At 38.5% G+C, this 17,267-nt stretch overlaps 2 protein-coding genes across 2 annotated transcripts; one reads left to right on the top strand and one right to left on the bottom strand.

The window, feature by feature from the left end:
• Positions 1-3,644: 3,644 nt before the first annotated feature.
• Positions 3,645-13,136, bottom strand: LOC139135930 (5' exonuclease Apollo-like). The gene is made up of 2 exons (XM_070703708.1): positions 12,983-13,136; positions 3,645-6,052 (listed from the first exon to the last, which is right to left on the bottom strand). Exon 2 carries the CDS (start codon positions 6,041-6,043, stop codon positions 3,929-3,931), a length of 2,115 nt encoding a protein of 704 aa, XP_070559809.1. The 5' UTR covers positions 6,044-6,052; positions 12,983-13,136; the 3' UTR covers positions 3,645-3,928.
• Positions 13,116-15,468, top strand: LOC139135931 (small ribosomal subunit protein mS33-like). Its single transcript, XM_070703709.1, has 3 exons — positions 13,116-13,259; positions 14,369-14,583; positions 14,772-15,468. The coding sequence occupies exons 2-3, from the start codon at positions 14,375-14,377 to the stop codon at positions 14,875-14,877; spliced, it is 315 nt and encodes a 104-aa protein (XP_070559810.1). The 5' UTR covers positions 13,116-13,259; positions 14,369-14,374; the 3' UTR covers positions 14,878-15,468.
• Positions 15,469-17,267: the final 1,799 nt, after the last annotated feature.

The following is a 17,267-nucleotide window of genomic DNA, read 5'->3' as shown; positions in this document are numbered from 1 at the left end:
TTATATTTTGTCGAAATTGGCGATTATCTGTAAAGAATTATGAATCTGCGCGGACTACTATATATGCAATACGGTCAGCAGTACAAAGTTCAAAAGTTCAAGGGTGAAACAAATTGATTACCCAATCATCGAACGCGACGTGTGTATCCATCGTTTATTGCTGGCAAATTTAAATGACGAAGCGCGATCAACCTGTACTGTCCCTACCTGTGCTGTGTGGTCAGATCATTGTATTTATTGTAGCCCTCGAACCATGCGCTGGCTTCTTCGGTCGTGTTGGTTGTTTAACACATGCCCATACGACCGACCGAGGGCTACAATTATTCAGCTTGTCTACCTGCTCCACATACAATCTGTTCAAGCGTACACGTACCGCTTGTCTACCGTCGACACACTGCACCACAGGGAACCCAGAAACCTTGTTTTTGTTGTTGCTTGTATTGTTGTTTATGTTTATTTGTCGTGTTGTTGTTGAGCAATAAAATTCAACGAACACAACTGTTGTGTTGTTGTTGTTTCAGACATAATGTAGATGTCATAAGAAATGCTACAAGGACACCAGTATCTTTACTTGGCTCGATACAACTCTCTGCTACGTACTTTTTTCGAGTGTACGTTAGCAGAGAGTTGTATCAGGTCAAATAATGAGTGTCCTTGTAGCATTTCTTATGACATCTACATTATGTCTGAAACAACAACAACACAACAGTTATGTTCATTGAATTTTATTGGTCAACAACAACACGACTAATAAACATAAACAACAATGCAAACAAGAACAACCAGATTTCTGGGCTCTCTGTGACTGGACTGGGCTGTGCAGCAACAGGAGACTGAGTCAACTGTACACAAGTGTATTTAATTACCATAGGGTATACTATTCCATTTAATCATCTTAATATACATGTGCATTTACTTACTGTTTACCAATATAATTGGATCATGGTCTATCCAAAACTTTAGAATGTGAGTTTAATAGAAAAGACCTATGAAGTAAAAGGTGTTTTCCAGGGGTGTTTTATAAGGTTTATTGTAACTGTAATTCCAGTTTGTTGATTGTGCAGAAATGACTGGAAACCCGGAACAAGGAATTCCAGCCAAAAACACTCCAAAAAAACAAACAAAACATGCATTTACGAACTCAAATTTTGCAATGCAAAACAATAAAACGTAGTACAACATGTAATCTGACAATTAAATAGTGATACAGAGAGCTCAAACTTTATTGTAGTTTGGGGATTGAAGACATGTCTTTTATTTCTTTCATATTTCTGGGGGTTTTTTTGAGTACAGTTGCTCGATCATACGAACACTACTTCATCACTGCGGATAAATCAATGCAAGGAATATGGAATGTGTCATGTAACAAATGATATGTAACTAAGTGCAGTGTGAACGGATCACATTTTTGTCTTCTTTTGGCCTAGTTCATGGTCACTTCATTTTAGTGATTAAAATTGTGAAAATTTGAAACCACTGAGACAAATTATAATAGCTGTGCCACATAATCTACAGCAGACTTCCTACAGATTTGTGAGATAATGGGAAACTTTTCCATAAAGCAACCTTTTACAGAGATCACGTGTATCTCATTGTGTTTGAAATGAGGTCATCCCGTGGACCGCAAATGCATACCAGTTAAATTGGGCTAAATTAACAGTTGCTATGAACGGGATCAAGTTATGGTGTGAACAAAACAAATGGTTGTAAACGTAGGAAAAACCAAAGCAATGCTCATCACAACGAAGCAAAAACTTTCTAGGCTCTCAAAATCCAATCTTGACATCTATTTTGACAATAGTTTACTGACATCAGTTACATCTGATCAACTTCTTGGTATCATTATCGACCAACACTTGACCTGGAAAGACCACATTCGAAAAATTGCTGGCACTGTTGGTAGAAATCTAGCACTGTTGCGTAGATTACGTTGTTTTCTGCCAACCGAAACACGTGTTCTTTTTTATAAAGCTTTTATACAACCCCACTTTGATTACTGTAGTACAATTTGGGGTGGCACGAGTCATATTAAACGCCTTCAGATTCTTCAAAATATGGCTCTCAGATTAATTACGAATGCCCCTAGAGCAACTCCATCTGCACCACTTTATGAAATATGTAAAATAATGCCGATAAAAAATCGTGTCGAATACAGAACAAGTTGTTTCGTGTATAAAGCCGTCAATAATATGTTGCCCCCAATATATTACAAATTTGTTCACTAAAATAACCAGTGTATCATCTCGCAGTACGAGATTCAGCAATCAAACCGATATTCTGTATGTCCCTAGGGCGAGACTTGTCGTAACGTCACAATCTCTTAGACACCATGGTGCCGTCACTTTCAATTCACTGTCAGAGAGTGTTCGATCATCACCTTCGTTGAACACCTTCAAAACAAATTACATCAGGACATATTTGACGTCAAGTAATGTTTAAATGTTTTCGTCTTTAAGCTTTTAAGAACATTGCATTGTTTGTACTGATCATTTTACTGCCCTTTGTTTGATGTTTTTAGTGTATGTTTTTGTGCTTTGTAATTGTATTTCTTTATGTACTTTGTATGTCATAGAGGGCCCTGGGGAAGATTAGCATTTACGCTAACCAGGTTTCCTGTTAAGGATGTTTACCCTCTTTAAATAAAGTTTAAATAAAAAAAAATAAAAATAAAAATAAAAAATAAATCACTTGTTCTGATCTCCGCAAATTATGGAGTTATGCAACACAGTTTTACTAATGGTGGTTCAATTTATTCTTGGAAGGGGTAACTAAGTTACTGCAAGAACACGATCGTGAAAGCAATAGACTTTGCTTAAAATTTTCAAAATTTATGTAATCTATGGATAGATCAATGTTTGGCCTTGGTTATGATCAGGACTTAAAATATGACTTTTTACTATATTTTTGATATATTACTATACTGTAACTATATTTTCTTTTTCGTCTGAATGACATACAAGGTGATTTATAATTATAGTACCAAAAATTTTTCAAATTTCAGATCATGGTTGAAGAAATGTTGAAAAAATGCAAATTTTCTTGGCCATCCTCCAGCAAATCCTTGACATCCTATGTCTATTATTCTTTCATTTGCATGTGTTCATTTTGAAATTTCCATTTTCAACTTTGATATTGCTCATGTGAAAACATATGAAGATATAGAAACAATACCAGTACTTTAACTCTGTATTACCAGACATGAGATGGTACATCACAGTTATGGCAAAGAATCTATTATATTTCCTCCACATGTCAATTGTGCACATATATTGTGTCACTATGCTGCAAGGTTGAAAATGTTGTTAGGGAATCTATAGAATGCTGGGCAAACTCCTATGGTTGAAAGTGCCTTTTTTTGGAGACTTAGGTATACATAAATGAAAATATAACATAATACTTCATGAATAATCTTTAATTGTAATATTATATAGAGGGTAGTTAACCATTTGCCCAATGTGAGGACGTCAATGGTCTTCTGCCACAAGGGTACATGGTCCCTTTTTTGGGCTGTTTTCATGTCTCTCTTTCATAGTTTTCACTCCAAATATCAGCTTTATTGGCAATTGACAATATGCTTTATTTCCCTTTTAGACAAAAATCAGTTAAAACAATGGAAGATTTATATATTTACATATTTAAAGATATATTTAAATCATTAATTTTATTAAAATGTGCATAATTTTCTAAAAACATGATTTCCTGTGTAACACATGTAATTTGAACCCTGAAAGTTGTCAAATTGAAACAGTTCCGGTTCATTTTCAGTCAGATGATAACAAGTTACTGTTGAATCCTATGGAGAGCAAGATGTTCGATATACGTGGCATGTTAAAAGGCTGAGTTGCATCCAGTATTCTACAGTCCTTCAGAATCCTTGTATGAATGAGACTGGTTGTGCCTCTCACAACTCCTGGATGATGATATTTGTTCACATTTTGCGCAAAGGTTTCACAGAGAAAAAGGAACTGTCTGTATCATTGTTGGCTGACATTCCCTGGACTGGTATTACAGAAAACGTGTCTATGTCATGCCACTTTGCTTTCAAGGAGCTGCAACTCTCATTCTTCATAACTGAATAAGTAAAATGCCCGGTCGAAATGGTCACCTCTTTGTCAACACTGTCTTTTTTGACACTGTCCTGTTCCACAGGTTCAGCATTCATGAATACCTTGTGCTCACTCATTTTCCCAGGGTTATCAAACGCCCTGAAAACATCACTTGAGTAGATATCACCTTCATTCTCTGATCTCTCAGGAAAAGTTGGAAAATGTGTTTGTCTGTTTATTGACAATGATGAATTTAAATTTCTATCATCACCGTTGCTACTGGCATTGTTTCTTTTAAACGATGTTGCATATTCATCTATAGTTTTCTGTTTCTTATGCTTTCTTTGTCTGGAACTTTGAGGTTTCAATTTGTACTCATCAATCATTGTAACTTGCCTGTTTACCACACTTTCATTTTCTACATTGACTAGTTTCTCCCTCTGAGATTTTTTCTTCCTAATCACCATTTTATTATTTGGAGACACTATTTCTTCACCGGGACTTGAACTTGATGAGAAAAACAAAGGGATCGTTTTCCTCTGTTCCAAAGCCTGCTTAGATTCTGTAATCTCTACTGCTTGATTTCTTTGTGCAAGTCGAATCACTGTATGTGGCAGGTTTCTTTTGCGAGAACCAATACATGAGATGTAATCAGACACATCTTTGCTATGCTGTGTTGATTTATTATATTCTCCACTCAGTATAGTAACCTGCTGTTCTACATTTTCTACCTTCTCCATAATCTGACAGTCGTCACTCTTCTTTTCTTGCTCTTTGTCACTAATACGTGAATCAACAAGCTTAGCTGGTGAGTTTTGAAAAACTACACCCTTTTCAACAGACTTTCTGGAACAGAGTCTCCTCTTTGGTTTTGTTACTCTTGTGATCTTTTCATTGATGCCTTCAAAATCGTTTTGAATGGGGAAAACATCGTCACCACAAGCTAACACAGAGTTCATATATCCTTTGACAGAATCAGGTATCTTGTACTGATGAACTGGAGTGCGGGCAAGGTATTGCTTGAAATTACCCATATCTGCATGGTTACAGGTACTGGCACCAAAAGCACCAAATGATTTATCCTTGACAATGGGAACGATGGTTCTAGGTTTCACTCTGGCTACAAACTTGTGGAGCTCTGAATATGACGAATGGTCTGAGTATGGTATGACAAAGACATTGGGTTGATTAGCAAAGGGTTCACCAGTCAGTCCAGTATACAATGCTGTTGGCAGAACACCAATGGTTGGTTCTAATTCGTTGCACTTCTCCATATATTTTTTGCTGATTCGATGATGAGATACCACATGTATTCTCCCATCCTCTCTATCTGTGGTGAAAACATTTGGCATTTGAAGCAATTCAAGAGTTCTGTACATCTTGGGAGACACAACAACCCATTCCTTCAAAGCTCTGGCAATGTCAACAAGAAGATCTTCTTTACCGAGAGTGTGCATTCCCAGTAGCACAGTGCAAGTACTATGATCCCTGATAATTTCTATTATCCTTGATTTACACATCTCTCTGCTGGGAAAGGTACAGTCAGGGTTGTTATATGTGTTGTCAAGGTAAAGTACGTCTATGGCCTGGGAGCTGCTCAGTGGAGTGCCTACAAACATATCCGGGCAGTACCGGAAATCACCAGTGTATAGAATCTTGCCAAAGTAACCTTCAAAGAAATACATCACAGAACCAGGGCAGTGATTTGCATCAATCAAGGTCACAGTCATTGTTTCCTGGCCAAGTTCATCAAGCTTAATCACATGACTTACTGCAACTTCCAGAGTTTTGACCAGTGACTCATTGATTTGGAATTTTTCACAGAGAAGCTTGCCTGATATTTCTGAGCAGTAAATTGTGTTTTTCCAGCTTGGTGAGAGACCTGAAGTATGGTCAGCGTGCATGTGTGTCAGGAAGAAGAGCTTTGTCTCCTGACAGTTTCTGATTCTCCAGTAATCCACAGCTATCGGAGTGTCCGGAATGATGCAACCATTCATGTTGAGATCCTGAAAAATTGAAAGCAGTGTAACAAATAACTAAATTTGCTAGTAAGCAAACATACACACTCAGTCATAAACAGCAGAGGTTTGCTCTGCTGTCTATGACTCAGAAGACAGTCATTCCTCAGTGCTACAGAAACTGATATCAACAAATCACAATAATCGAGGAGACTTACTGAACTTATAAAATTTGCCAAAGTCAACTTTGGAGAAAAGAGAATATCAATCTGAAATGCCTGCAATCTCTTGGATAAATGTCACTAAGGGCATGGAAGTCTTTTTTATGTCTATGCTAAGGGTCAGAAGTACTGTGGGCCAAACTGATTATGATCAAATATCAAAACTGTTGTTAGGAGTGTTATGTAGGCCATTGTCCCCCACACTCATCATGACCTGAGTTCAATTAGTCTACAACATTCAATTAGCAATTAGTTTTATTTCCGTAATAAATTTCGTTTAAAACGGAAACTGCTGAGTTCACCCTTTTGTTCGTTTTGGTATAGGATTTGAAATTTATACATTTTTAAAGTGGTGGTCCAAAATTATAGATTGGTGGATGCTAGAGGAATAAAACTTCACAGTTCAATTCTGCTCAAATATGGTTGAATTGCAGGTAACATGGGACTTCGGCTGATTACACACAAAACCAAATCCTACACCGTAAATCTTGTTTGATTAAAGAACACCTTCTCATTGATGAGAACTGCAGATGTCATTATTTGGAACTCCACAAACTGTTACACATAGCATCAATGACACTTGCTCACATTTGGTTTGATGTGGCAGCCCACAGTGAGTGAACATACAACATATAATATCTTCTAAATTAGCTATACAATCTACCATACCAAGAAAAAGATGTCCTCTCGCGATATAGTACTTTATAGAATTAATGTAAAACAGTATTTGGTAATTCAACAAACAGTAATATTTAAGAAAACAAGTTCTTATTGGCTTGGAGGTTTTTGGTTGTGTTTCTGTAAAAATAACACCAATATGTAGAATTCAGACTCTGATATACTGACATTTTCACAAAATTCACAGCTCATTATACAAAAGTGTAATGAGCTGGGGTCCTAAAGTTTTTTTGCAATTCGACCAGCAAATTCAAGAATGAGATATTTGGCACTTTTTTGACCAAAAACAGCAACAAATTTTAAAAAAATACAATATTGCATGTTTTATCACAATTTGAATATGCTAATAAGTTTATCCCTGGGAACATGCATACTAAGTTTCAAAGCAAAAGGATGAGCAATTTCAGAGAAAATGACTTTTTGACCAAAAATGGGAAAATTGCCCAAAAAACAAAAGTTATGAAAAAGTCACCACAATTTGAAGTTTCAAAACTAAGATTGCCCTTGGTACATGTACATGCATACCAAGTTTCAAAGCAATCAGATTAGTTCGTTAGAGAACATTATTTTTTTACCTAAAATGCAAAAAATTGTCTCAAAAATACCAAACAACCAAATTTCACCACAATTTTAATAAATCTGATGGAGGTCAACCCTATGATGAAGGATATTATGTTTCAAAGCAATCAAACTTGAACTTTGGGAGAAAATGATTTTTTTTACCAAAATTGGGGAAATTGCCTTAAATTACAAATATGAAAATTTCACCTAAATTTGTGCAAATCTGATTGAGGCCAACACTAGGATCATACATGTACATACCAAGTTTCAAACCAATGGGCTGAGCAGATTCAGAGAAGACAATTTTTCGATCAAAATTGGAAAATTGTCCCAAAAATACAACTATAAATATTTCACCACAATTTGAACAAATCTACATAGTCATCTAAAGAACCTTTTCACCGAGTTTAAGACAAATCTGGCCTGTGGTTTCAGAGTTTTAGCAATATGCAGGGTTATTTGACACTCACTGACATGAACAACTTCACATCTCCACCACTGGGTGCACCTGTACACCAAATACATGTACTAAGGTGGTAAATGCTGCGATTTTGGAGTTTTTGATGTGGATCGACAGACATCTACACATACATACAGAAATACAGACGCTGCTAACTTCACATATAAGCTCTCTTGGATACATAAACCAAATATGAGCTAAAAACTGCAGTGATAGGATTGCCCTGTTGATATTCCACATTAACTACTATAAAAGTATTGTTAGGTGAAAACACACCCCTCCACTCCTTGATCCACAGTCTGGTTAAATGAAGTAATGGAAATATTGGGCTAAAGCAAATTTTCACTCAGTTGGATCACTCAGGTCACGGTTTCTACATCAGGTTAAACACCATGGATGTACAAAAACTGATATACATGTACATCCATGGGTTCAACCATGAAAGTCCATCTATTACCTCCACGTTTGAAAATTTTCAATTGGAAGTGGCAGCTCAAATCCAGGGGCTCAAATCAGCAGCCTTGGTATATTGGGAGCATCGTGTTCATTACAGGCATTCCACTGTTCCTGGTTACATGCTATGTTCAAAGTGTGTCAACCTACGACTATTTTCAAGTGCGGACTTATATATTGGTGAAATATTTTGCCCTCATCTTTTGCTATGTTCAGACAGGTAAAAATTGAAACGCTTCTGCAACACTATTTGTGAATTGTAAACACAGGGGATTAATAGTCCGCTTGCGTCCATATTCACAAAATTAAGCCATTGTTTTGGTGTTTAAGACGTCTTAATGCGCCCTCTCGAGTTCAAAAGGTGTGTATGACCAAGCATAGTACGGCATTGTAACAAGATGGCTGAAATGAACGACGTCGTACTGCTTGTCTTCTGTTTTTTTACCTGCTGCATATGCGGTCCAAACCGAGTCATCGTCGCTTTAATGATCTGAATGCAGACCAAATGCAATTGTTAACCGATTTAGCCCTTGCGTTTGATACGTTCAGAACTGTAATAAAGGGAAAACGGCTCCACGTTTCACCTACACTATTTTTTCGTTCTCTGTGTTCATGTTTTATTTTTATGCGATTGGCTATTGGCTATAGTTACAGATTGGCTATTGGTGTACATATAAGCCATGGTGAGACGTAGCCGTAATCTGGCTGTCGAATGACAGTGTGATCCTTTGACGCTGCGTTTCATAACCAGTGTGGTTTCTTCCTCAGTCGTTTTTTTGATATTTTCTCTCCTTGGATTTTTGTTTCACTGTTTGTGGCTTAATCTTTGTCAGTGTTTTGTTCGTCTAGATATTTATATTCGAGTCAGTTGATTGTGACCTTAATATTTCGCCTATGATCATGCCCTTGAAGGTTGATATTGGATGACACGATTTTCTGTGTAAGAACTGGAATGTATCTGCTGGTTTGTGAGCGTTCTAGTGTCCAGTATATTTTCGTTGTTGTATGGTTGATCTTTGTAAATGACTAGGTCAAGATATTTATTTCGTGTGAATAACTTTCATGTGAAAATTGGAAAGTACAGTAGGATGCATTTTTTAATTACTAGACTGTTCCGCTGTACTGTTCGTGCTCCGTTCCAATGAAGATTAGGAAACTATCGTCTCTGAATCTACACCATAATGATATTTTTGTTGTGTGTTCACATATGATTTCCAGTTCTAATTCGTGAAACGTGATGTCGGCAAATCTCGGGTGACGATGGCGATCCCATTGCGCACCAACATGTTTGTTTGTAGACTTCGTTGTTAAATTCGAATGGCCGATTACCGAGGATCTGAGACAGTTATTCGAAGAAAGGCATCGATATTCTGCCTCTGCCGCTCCGTCTGTTGGGGGACACCGCGACATTGCACTTTTATATGATATCCGATATTTACGGCTACTAGACTATACAATATCGAAGTTAGATTGGCTTAGCTAGATCTAAAATGGCTGAAATCTCCGATAAATATCGGATATTTAGCGCGATTTGACAGAATCTAGTATCGTCTAGTATAAAAGCAAGAGTCAGTCCTTGGAAGTCGGGTTTGACCAGAACTTTTAAGGTGGTGAAATCTCTGATATATATCGGATATTTACACGCGATTTGACAGAAGCTAGTATCGTCTAGTATCGTAGCTGGAGTCAGTCCTTGGAAGTCGGGTTTGACCAGAACTGCAAGGTGGTGAAATCTCCGATATATCGGATATTTACGCGCGATTAGAATGAATCCAGTATCGTCCAGTATCGCAGCTAGAGTCAGTCCTTTGAAAATTTGTAGTCGGGTTTGACAAGAACTGTATAGTGGTGAAATCTCCGATATACCGTAGGCCTATATCGGATATTTACGCGCGATTTGAATGAATCTAGTATCGTCTAGTTTTTGGTTTTGGTATTATTTGGGAATCACAGAATGTAGGGAATGAGTCTGTATTTCTTCATGATTTCAAACAACGATGTAAAGACATAGGATCACAACAATGGAAAATGAACCTGGAAATGTATTCAAAGTTAGATACATATCGTTTGTTTAAAAACAGTTTGATAGTTGAAGATTATTTGAAAGTTATAAAGATTGATATTTTTAGACGAGCCTTGTGTAAATTTAGAGTCTCTAACCACAATCTTCTCATTGAAAGTGGAAGATCAGAGAAAATTCCAAGAGAAAGCAGAATATGTCAGATGTGTAAATTAAATCAGGTGGAAACTGAATTTCACTTCTGTTTAGTTTGCCCTGTATTTCATAATTTAAGACAAGCTTTTTTACCATCATTCTTTTGGGAGTTCCCATCACATAGCAAATTTTCAATTCTTTTATCATCAAAGAACCCAAATACTTTAATTAATTTATCTAAGTTTATATTTTACGCTTTGAAGTCAAGAGAAAAATTACTCAGAAACGAACCGCTGTAAATTTCATGTTGTTTAGTTTTATGCATATTTCGCCTCACTGTGTCGAAACTTATTTCTTATTTTTTTGGTACTGTATTGTAAATAAGGCCGGAGGCCTCTATTACTGAATAAATTATCATATCTATCTTTGTATCGTCTAGTATCGAAGCTAGAGTCAGTCCTTGGAAGTCGGGTTTGTCCAGAACTGTAAGGTGGTGAAATCTCCGATATATATCGGATATTTACGCGCGATTTGACAAAATCTAGTATCGCTAGTATCGAAGCTTGAGTCAGTCCTTGGAAGTCGGGTTTGACCAGAACTGTAAGGTGATGAAATCTCCGATATAAGCTTTAGCTTATATCGGATATTTACGCGCGATTTGACAGAATCTAGTATCGCTAGTATCGAAGCTAGAGTCAGTCCTTGTAAGTCGGGTTTGTCCAGAACTGTAAGATGGTGAAATCTCCGATATATATATCGGATATTTACGTGCGTTTGAATGAATCTAGTAAGTCCATGGGGTTCTGTCATAGTATCGATATTAGAGTCGCCAAATCGCCGGTAAATATCGGCAATTTCATTGACGCGGCTTCCCATGGGACAACTGCAGTTCATTCAAGTATCATTTAGTATCGGTATTAGTCCCGAAATCATCGATATGTCAAACTGCGATACTAGATTGTAAATATTGTGCAAAGTCGCGCCTTCATGGTCTGTTGCTGTCCACAACTTCTTTGTATTTTAGCTTCAGTGCCTTGAGCTTGCAGTGGCACTGATCTGCTGTCCGGTTTAAACCTCTCAGTAGAGCCTTTTCTGCAATTTTTCTGTACGCCAGGCTGTCGCGACACGTTCTCGTTAGCATTCTTTGAATGCTTTTGTCTGCCTAGACTGAGATCAGCAAACTTATTTCGTCGTCTGACCAGTTATCTCCACGAGATGTAGAGCTGTGTTCGGCAGCCATGACCAAAGTGAATATTGTATGTTGGTTGTTGTTTGTTTATCTAACAAATACCTGTCGCGTGAGGGCGTTTAAAATGCCTCTGAAGCGGCTCAGTCCGTCCACACAGTGATTTGCAGATAGAGTTAATCCCTACAACAGCTCAGGTCGGGCCAACTAAACCGTCTCAAATCTGAAACGCTTCAGAACCACTTCGGAGTGTCCACACATAAATTTCTGTGCCAGTATTGGCCCAGAACCATTTCAGAGGCGTTTCAATGGCCTATGTATGAACGGCATATTTTTTGTGTGTTTGTCAAGGCTCTATTTGCATGCACACGAAGCTGTCCAGATTAAGATTTCCTGGATAAATAGATACACTCAGTTTACAGCCTATGACGTAATGGTACACACTGGTTTACCATATGTACCCTGGCCTTGAGTGCATTTGGAGTGAGACTCGATCAAGGATCTATGCTATGGTTTTACATTTGCCACTCCTACTACTAGTAGAGTCCTAGGCCCTGGGATCCAGTTCCCTTCGAATGGAAAATCGGCACACAGTCCATGTAGCCGACAATGAGATGCAAATGATATGCGGTCAAGGTCTCCTCAACTAACTTTCAGCTGGTTCTTCACTTTCTACTATTTTTATAGTATTTTTTACAAAGGCACAGACTTGTTCTACCTGCAACTTAAAAACTGATAGTGATTTTGTAGCTCATTCTTTACTATTTTTCATAGTTTTTGGTAGCCGGTAACAGACACTTCGTGTTCGTGTCGGCTACATGGACGATCTGCCGGAAAATCAGAAGGTCAAACCCACACCTCCAAGCAAAACCCGGAATTACCGTACTGCAGTGCTGTAGCTCGAGGTTTTGTCCGGGCACAGTCATGTAAGTTTGAGTCGGAACCAAATGGTGAAGGCAAAACCGAGAGCCAGTGGCCAGCCTACTACATCTAACTGCACTCATAGAGGTATAAAGTGCTGCACTGCAGCTGCAGGTAGCTGCAGTACTGTAGCTCGAGGTTTTTCCTGGGTATTTGGGTTTTGCCGTCTAACCCAAATACCAAGGCCAAACCTCGAGAGTACAGTACTGCAGCTACACTGCGACGCGATGCAGGATGACTTCAGTGAAGCAATCTGCTTCGCAAGGCCCGTGTGATCATTTGCTGGTTGCATCACACGAGCCTCGCAATGCGAGATGTAAAGCGCCCGTGGAAGCTTTCATACCTTGCGTTAATGCTATTCCGACCTTTATCTGCACCTAGACCATTAAATCGTTGTCTTGTTTGGGTGAACTTCAAGCACAGTTTCGATGTACAATCGTTTATGTTCCGAAACACCCGCCGTACTAAACGTTCCCATGGTTCTTAGCGTTTGGGCATGCTCAAAGGAAGCAATGCATATGGCTGCGCTTATGAAAGCATGAAATCGTAGCCACCGCTAAAAGTTGCGATGCGTATATACTGATTCACAAGTTCCACGTATCTGCCATTTTGACCATCAAGTAAGTGGGATTTTAAGTAATGTTTATGTCGTGTAATGTAGACAGCGCATGGTGTTATTTGTGTGATCGGTCGAAGATTCGCTGATCACTGCGTCTCACGTGACTAGCTAGACGGGGGACCAGCCAAGGTCGAAGACTGACGGGTTTCGTAGAGGGCGCATCCCGAAGTCGGAAGTGGTATGGTTTCATCACAGGTGCTTGTACATGTAGCTGCAATAATTGTAGCCCACGGGCCGTGCGCCGGCTTTTTCTTTCTTTCATAGACAGTAGAGAGTACACTGTTAGCAGCACTGTTAGCAACAGAGGTCAAACACCAGAAATTGCGTTTCCCTCCTATCTTTGCAACAGAGACACGTCCTTTAATTTACCCCTCTACTGTCTATAATTTTATCAACATCACTGGTCATGACATATGATGAAGTCTACAACTTTCAAGTCCGCATTGGAACATCATTTACTGAAACTGCATTAAAGCTGTGTTTGTTTCCATCCTCCATCACACTTAAGCTTGTACTGAATAATTATTAGTATACTCAGGGGCCATGAACTCGACTAGTCCTGTTGGACTATTTTCATGGTCCCCACTAGCTGCAGTACAGTAGCTCGAGGTTTTGCCTGGGTATTTGGGTTTTGCCGTCCGACCTAAATACCCAGGCAAAACCTTGAGCTACTGTACTGCAGCTAGGTCCCCACCAGATTGTACAATACTGCAATGTTCTTCTTTTTTTGACTTTGTACAATTACCGGTAACTTCAGTAAGACACCTTTTCTTTTCATTTTTATCATTGTATATAATGTGAAGCATCTGGTGAAATAAAGCATTCATTCATTCATACATGAGACCACAAAGGGGCTCAAAACGGCGTGTATACCCCTTCCTTACTCTCCAACACAATACAACTGTGGTACTCACAGCTGTGGACACAACAAGACCTAATTCAACATCACTAGGCACTCGTACAACACACCATGCATCTATTTTAGCACCACAGTTTTATGTTAATAACAATATACATAATTTTATCGCAACAAGTAATTTAAAATGTTAAATGCTAGCTATTTGCCTTTGTCAGCATTCTAGTCCCATCAGTATTTGTTCCCTCTTCCAGGTAACTATGGCATCTAACTATGCAAAAAGGATGGCACGGTTAAGTGCAAGAATATTTGGTGAAGTAGCAAGACCAACCAATGAGAGCTCAATGAGAGTTGTAAAAATGTTCAGTGAAAAACCAGTAGAACAAAGACCGGAAATTGTTAAGTACTATCCACCTCATCCACAGATACACTCCCTGATGAAGAGGCTTCGGCACATAGGACTTTACAGGTACGGCCACTGTGAACTGTCAGTTATGACTTCATAATAAGGATATTTAGACAAAGGACATGAAATCTATGGTCAGTGATCTTACTGTGTAATCACAGAGAGCAAATGTGAAATACATTACAGTTCCTCCAGCCTTTCACAACAGTCTGTTTAATGTACACATAAATCTGTTTTTTTTCATTCCACAGGGATGAACATGCAGACTTTAAAGAAGAAATGCAAAGAGTCAAGAAACTAAAAGGAAAAGGAAAGCCACCAAAGGGAGAAGGAAAACGTGCTCTGAAAAGGAAATGAACAAGACAATATTTTGTTTTCTCTCGTGTCCATTTAAACATTAAAAATGAATACTGACAGTGGTGGTTGTGTTTGCCATTGAGTGATACAGGACATGATGCGGTCGGTGGTTGAATTGAACTGAAGCAGTTTGTTTCTCAGAAACACATGACATGACAGTTTTGAACCCATCTACGGTCACAATGAGCAATAGTCTTATCATGTGCCATGGGCATGACTGGAAGGTTGCGATATGTACAAGAATGTTAAGAAACCTATGTGACTGCAAAAGGAACCAAGTTAACAATCAAACAGCTTTCACTTACAGTATTCCACAAAGCTGGACACTATGGTTACAGGACAGCATGATTTTACTCAAGAATTGATCACCATGTCATTATGGGATTTTCAGTGGCCATAATGAAATTTGTGTAGCCTCCATCCATGTCAAAAAAACCAAATCAGTATCCGATTATCAATGGTATCCTTGGTGTTTATAACATTAAAAAGATTGTCATCTTTCAGAAAATCAGCCTTGATGTAATGGATTTGTGTAGGTTTATTTTGTTTATTAGGATAATAAATGATGACAACATCTAAAGTGTAAATGTATATAGTGTACCATACCAGCTAAATAGTGTGATATACCGAAGTGTGACCACAGAACGTTTTTCAAACCACGGAAGGCAAATTACCATGGTGCCTATAAAATCTATGTGAAGTACCTACTATAAATATGATTTTTACATTCTGATGATTCTCGGCAGCTAAGTATAACTTCTCTTTAATAATGTTTTATAAAAGTAGCTTTCCCTGATGGATCTCATATCATATTGTATCATGTCATCTGCTGTCACATGGAGTGTCAATTCACCAATTTATGTTCTATACCACACAAACTAAATAGTAATATAATCTGATTTCATGGTTTACAGATATACACTATAGCCGAGACATGTAGTGCTTATTGACAGATTTTTATTGTCAAAAACAAAAGGTCGTAGCATTATCTTTGGATAATTGGCGCGACAAAACTTATGTACTGTGAAAAGGCTAATGTTAGCATTACCACTTTGACAAGTAAATGGAGATGGCCGCCTAGATACTGACAGATGTAGCACGTAATATATATTGCAATGAGATCAGGATAACTTGTGAGGAGTCGAGTTGTCACTTTTTATTCATAACATGGCCCTTTTTGCCCACCGGTTTTGGACTACTAATCGAAATTATGGTTCTAAAGTAAAGTCCCTAAGCCCATACATTATGCTCGAACTTTTAGACGTTGTTTCAACAAATATGTTCATAGGCTATTAATTGACGAAACCACAGTCGTTTTAGAATGTGTACAAATACTTAAAGCCATGCCGAAGAAACTCAGAAAAGCTGTTTTCATACCATTCTGCTTGAGAAAATGAACTTTTCAGAAAAAGATAATGCAAAATGCATTCTTATGAACAGCTTTAAAGTTCATTTACGTGAGTGACAGCCCCAACCTACAACCCCTAGTACACACAATGCGTGCACGTTTCGTGACCTTACTGACCAAAAGTTCCCGTCACTCAGTGCGACAATGGTCGGTGAACAATTGGGTATTCTTCTTCTGATGTGTTTGTTGTATGCGCAATAAAATTTTAAGGATGGCATTTCGCATCAAGACTCAGATCAGTTTTATCCATCTCATAAAATGTTCAAATTCGCCACGATTTACCCATCCTCGTTCCTGTCGTTGCTACGCCGGAGAGAACGCGATCTTTACACGCCTAGCAACGATGGCGTTGCTGACAACGAATCAACGGAGAGTGTAGAATTAAAGGAACCAGGAGAAGACAGCGACGAGTTCCACTCCGCTGAAGAGAACTTGATCGAATGTGAAGACATTAAAAGGTCTCACTCGGCAATTAGAGGTTCCCAGCACTCTGACGATTCCGACAGCGACGAGAAAGTTTTCTCTACAAGGCAGAATTTCACTGTCGATTTCAACTCCATCCAAAGCAATCCAACAGTACTTACAGAAAGGGAAAGCGAATCCGTACACTATACCGAACACTCATCGGATAGTGACGACAGCTTGGTTGCGCAGTGTTTTTCCAGGGTTAGAGCGGTTTCTGTGAGCAGTAGCGAATCATCAAGTTCGGGAGGAGGACGGTGTTATTCCTTAGGCTGTGAGTTCAGGGAGCAGGATCGTAAACGGGCAGGATCGAAATACTCAGTGGCTATACAGACTGTTGATAGTAATCTAGATCTTGAATCATTCGATGATTTGGAAAGTGACAGTTCAATTAATGAAAGCTCGGAATATTTTAGAAGTGAAACCAGCCTCTCTTCAGGAGACAGTACATCACTTGACTTTAGCATAGATGGCGAGGGAGCCGGCGACTTAAATACCGCAGGGAAAAACGCTGATACCC

This window comes from Ptychodera flava, chromosome 6, assembly GCF_041260155.1.
Source record: "Ptychodera flava strain L36383 chromosome 6, AS_Pfla_20210202, whole genome shotgun sequence".
NCBI classification, from domain to species: Eukaryota; Metazoa; Hemichordata; class Enteropneusta; family Ptychoderidae; genus Ptychodera; species Ptychodera flava.
The sequence above is the reverse complement of the archived record's forward strand: the minus strand, read 5'-3'. Positions and strand labels throughout refer to the sequence as shown.

Bases quoted from the DNA above. Each gene is read 5' to 3' on its own strand.
- LOC139135930 (XM_070703708.1), bottom strand. From the start codon at position 6,043: ATGAATGGTTGCATCATTCCGGACACTCCGATAGCTGTGGATTACTGG.
- LOC139135931 (XM_070703709.1), top strand. From the start codon at position 14,375: ATGGCATCTAACTATGCAAAAAGGATGGCACGGTTAAGTGCAAGAATA. The intron at 14,584-14,771 runs GTACGGCCACTG...TTCATTCCACAG, and splicing joins CGGCACATAGGACTTTACAG to GGATGAACATGCAGACTTTA.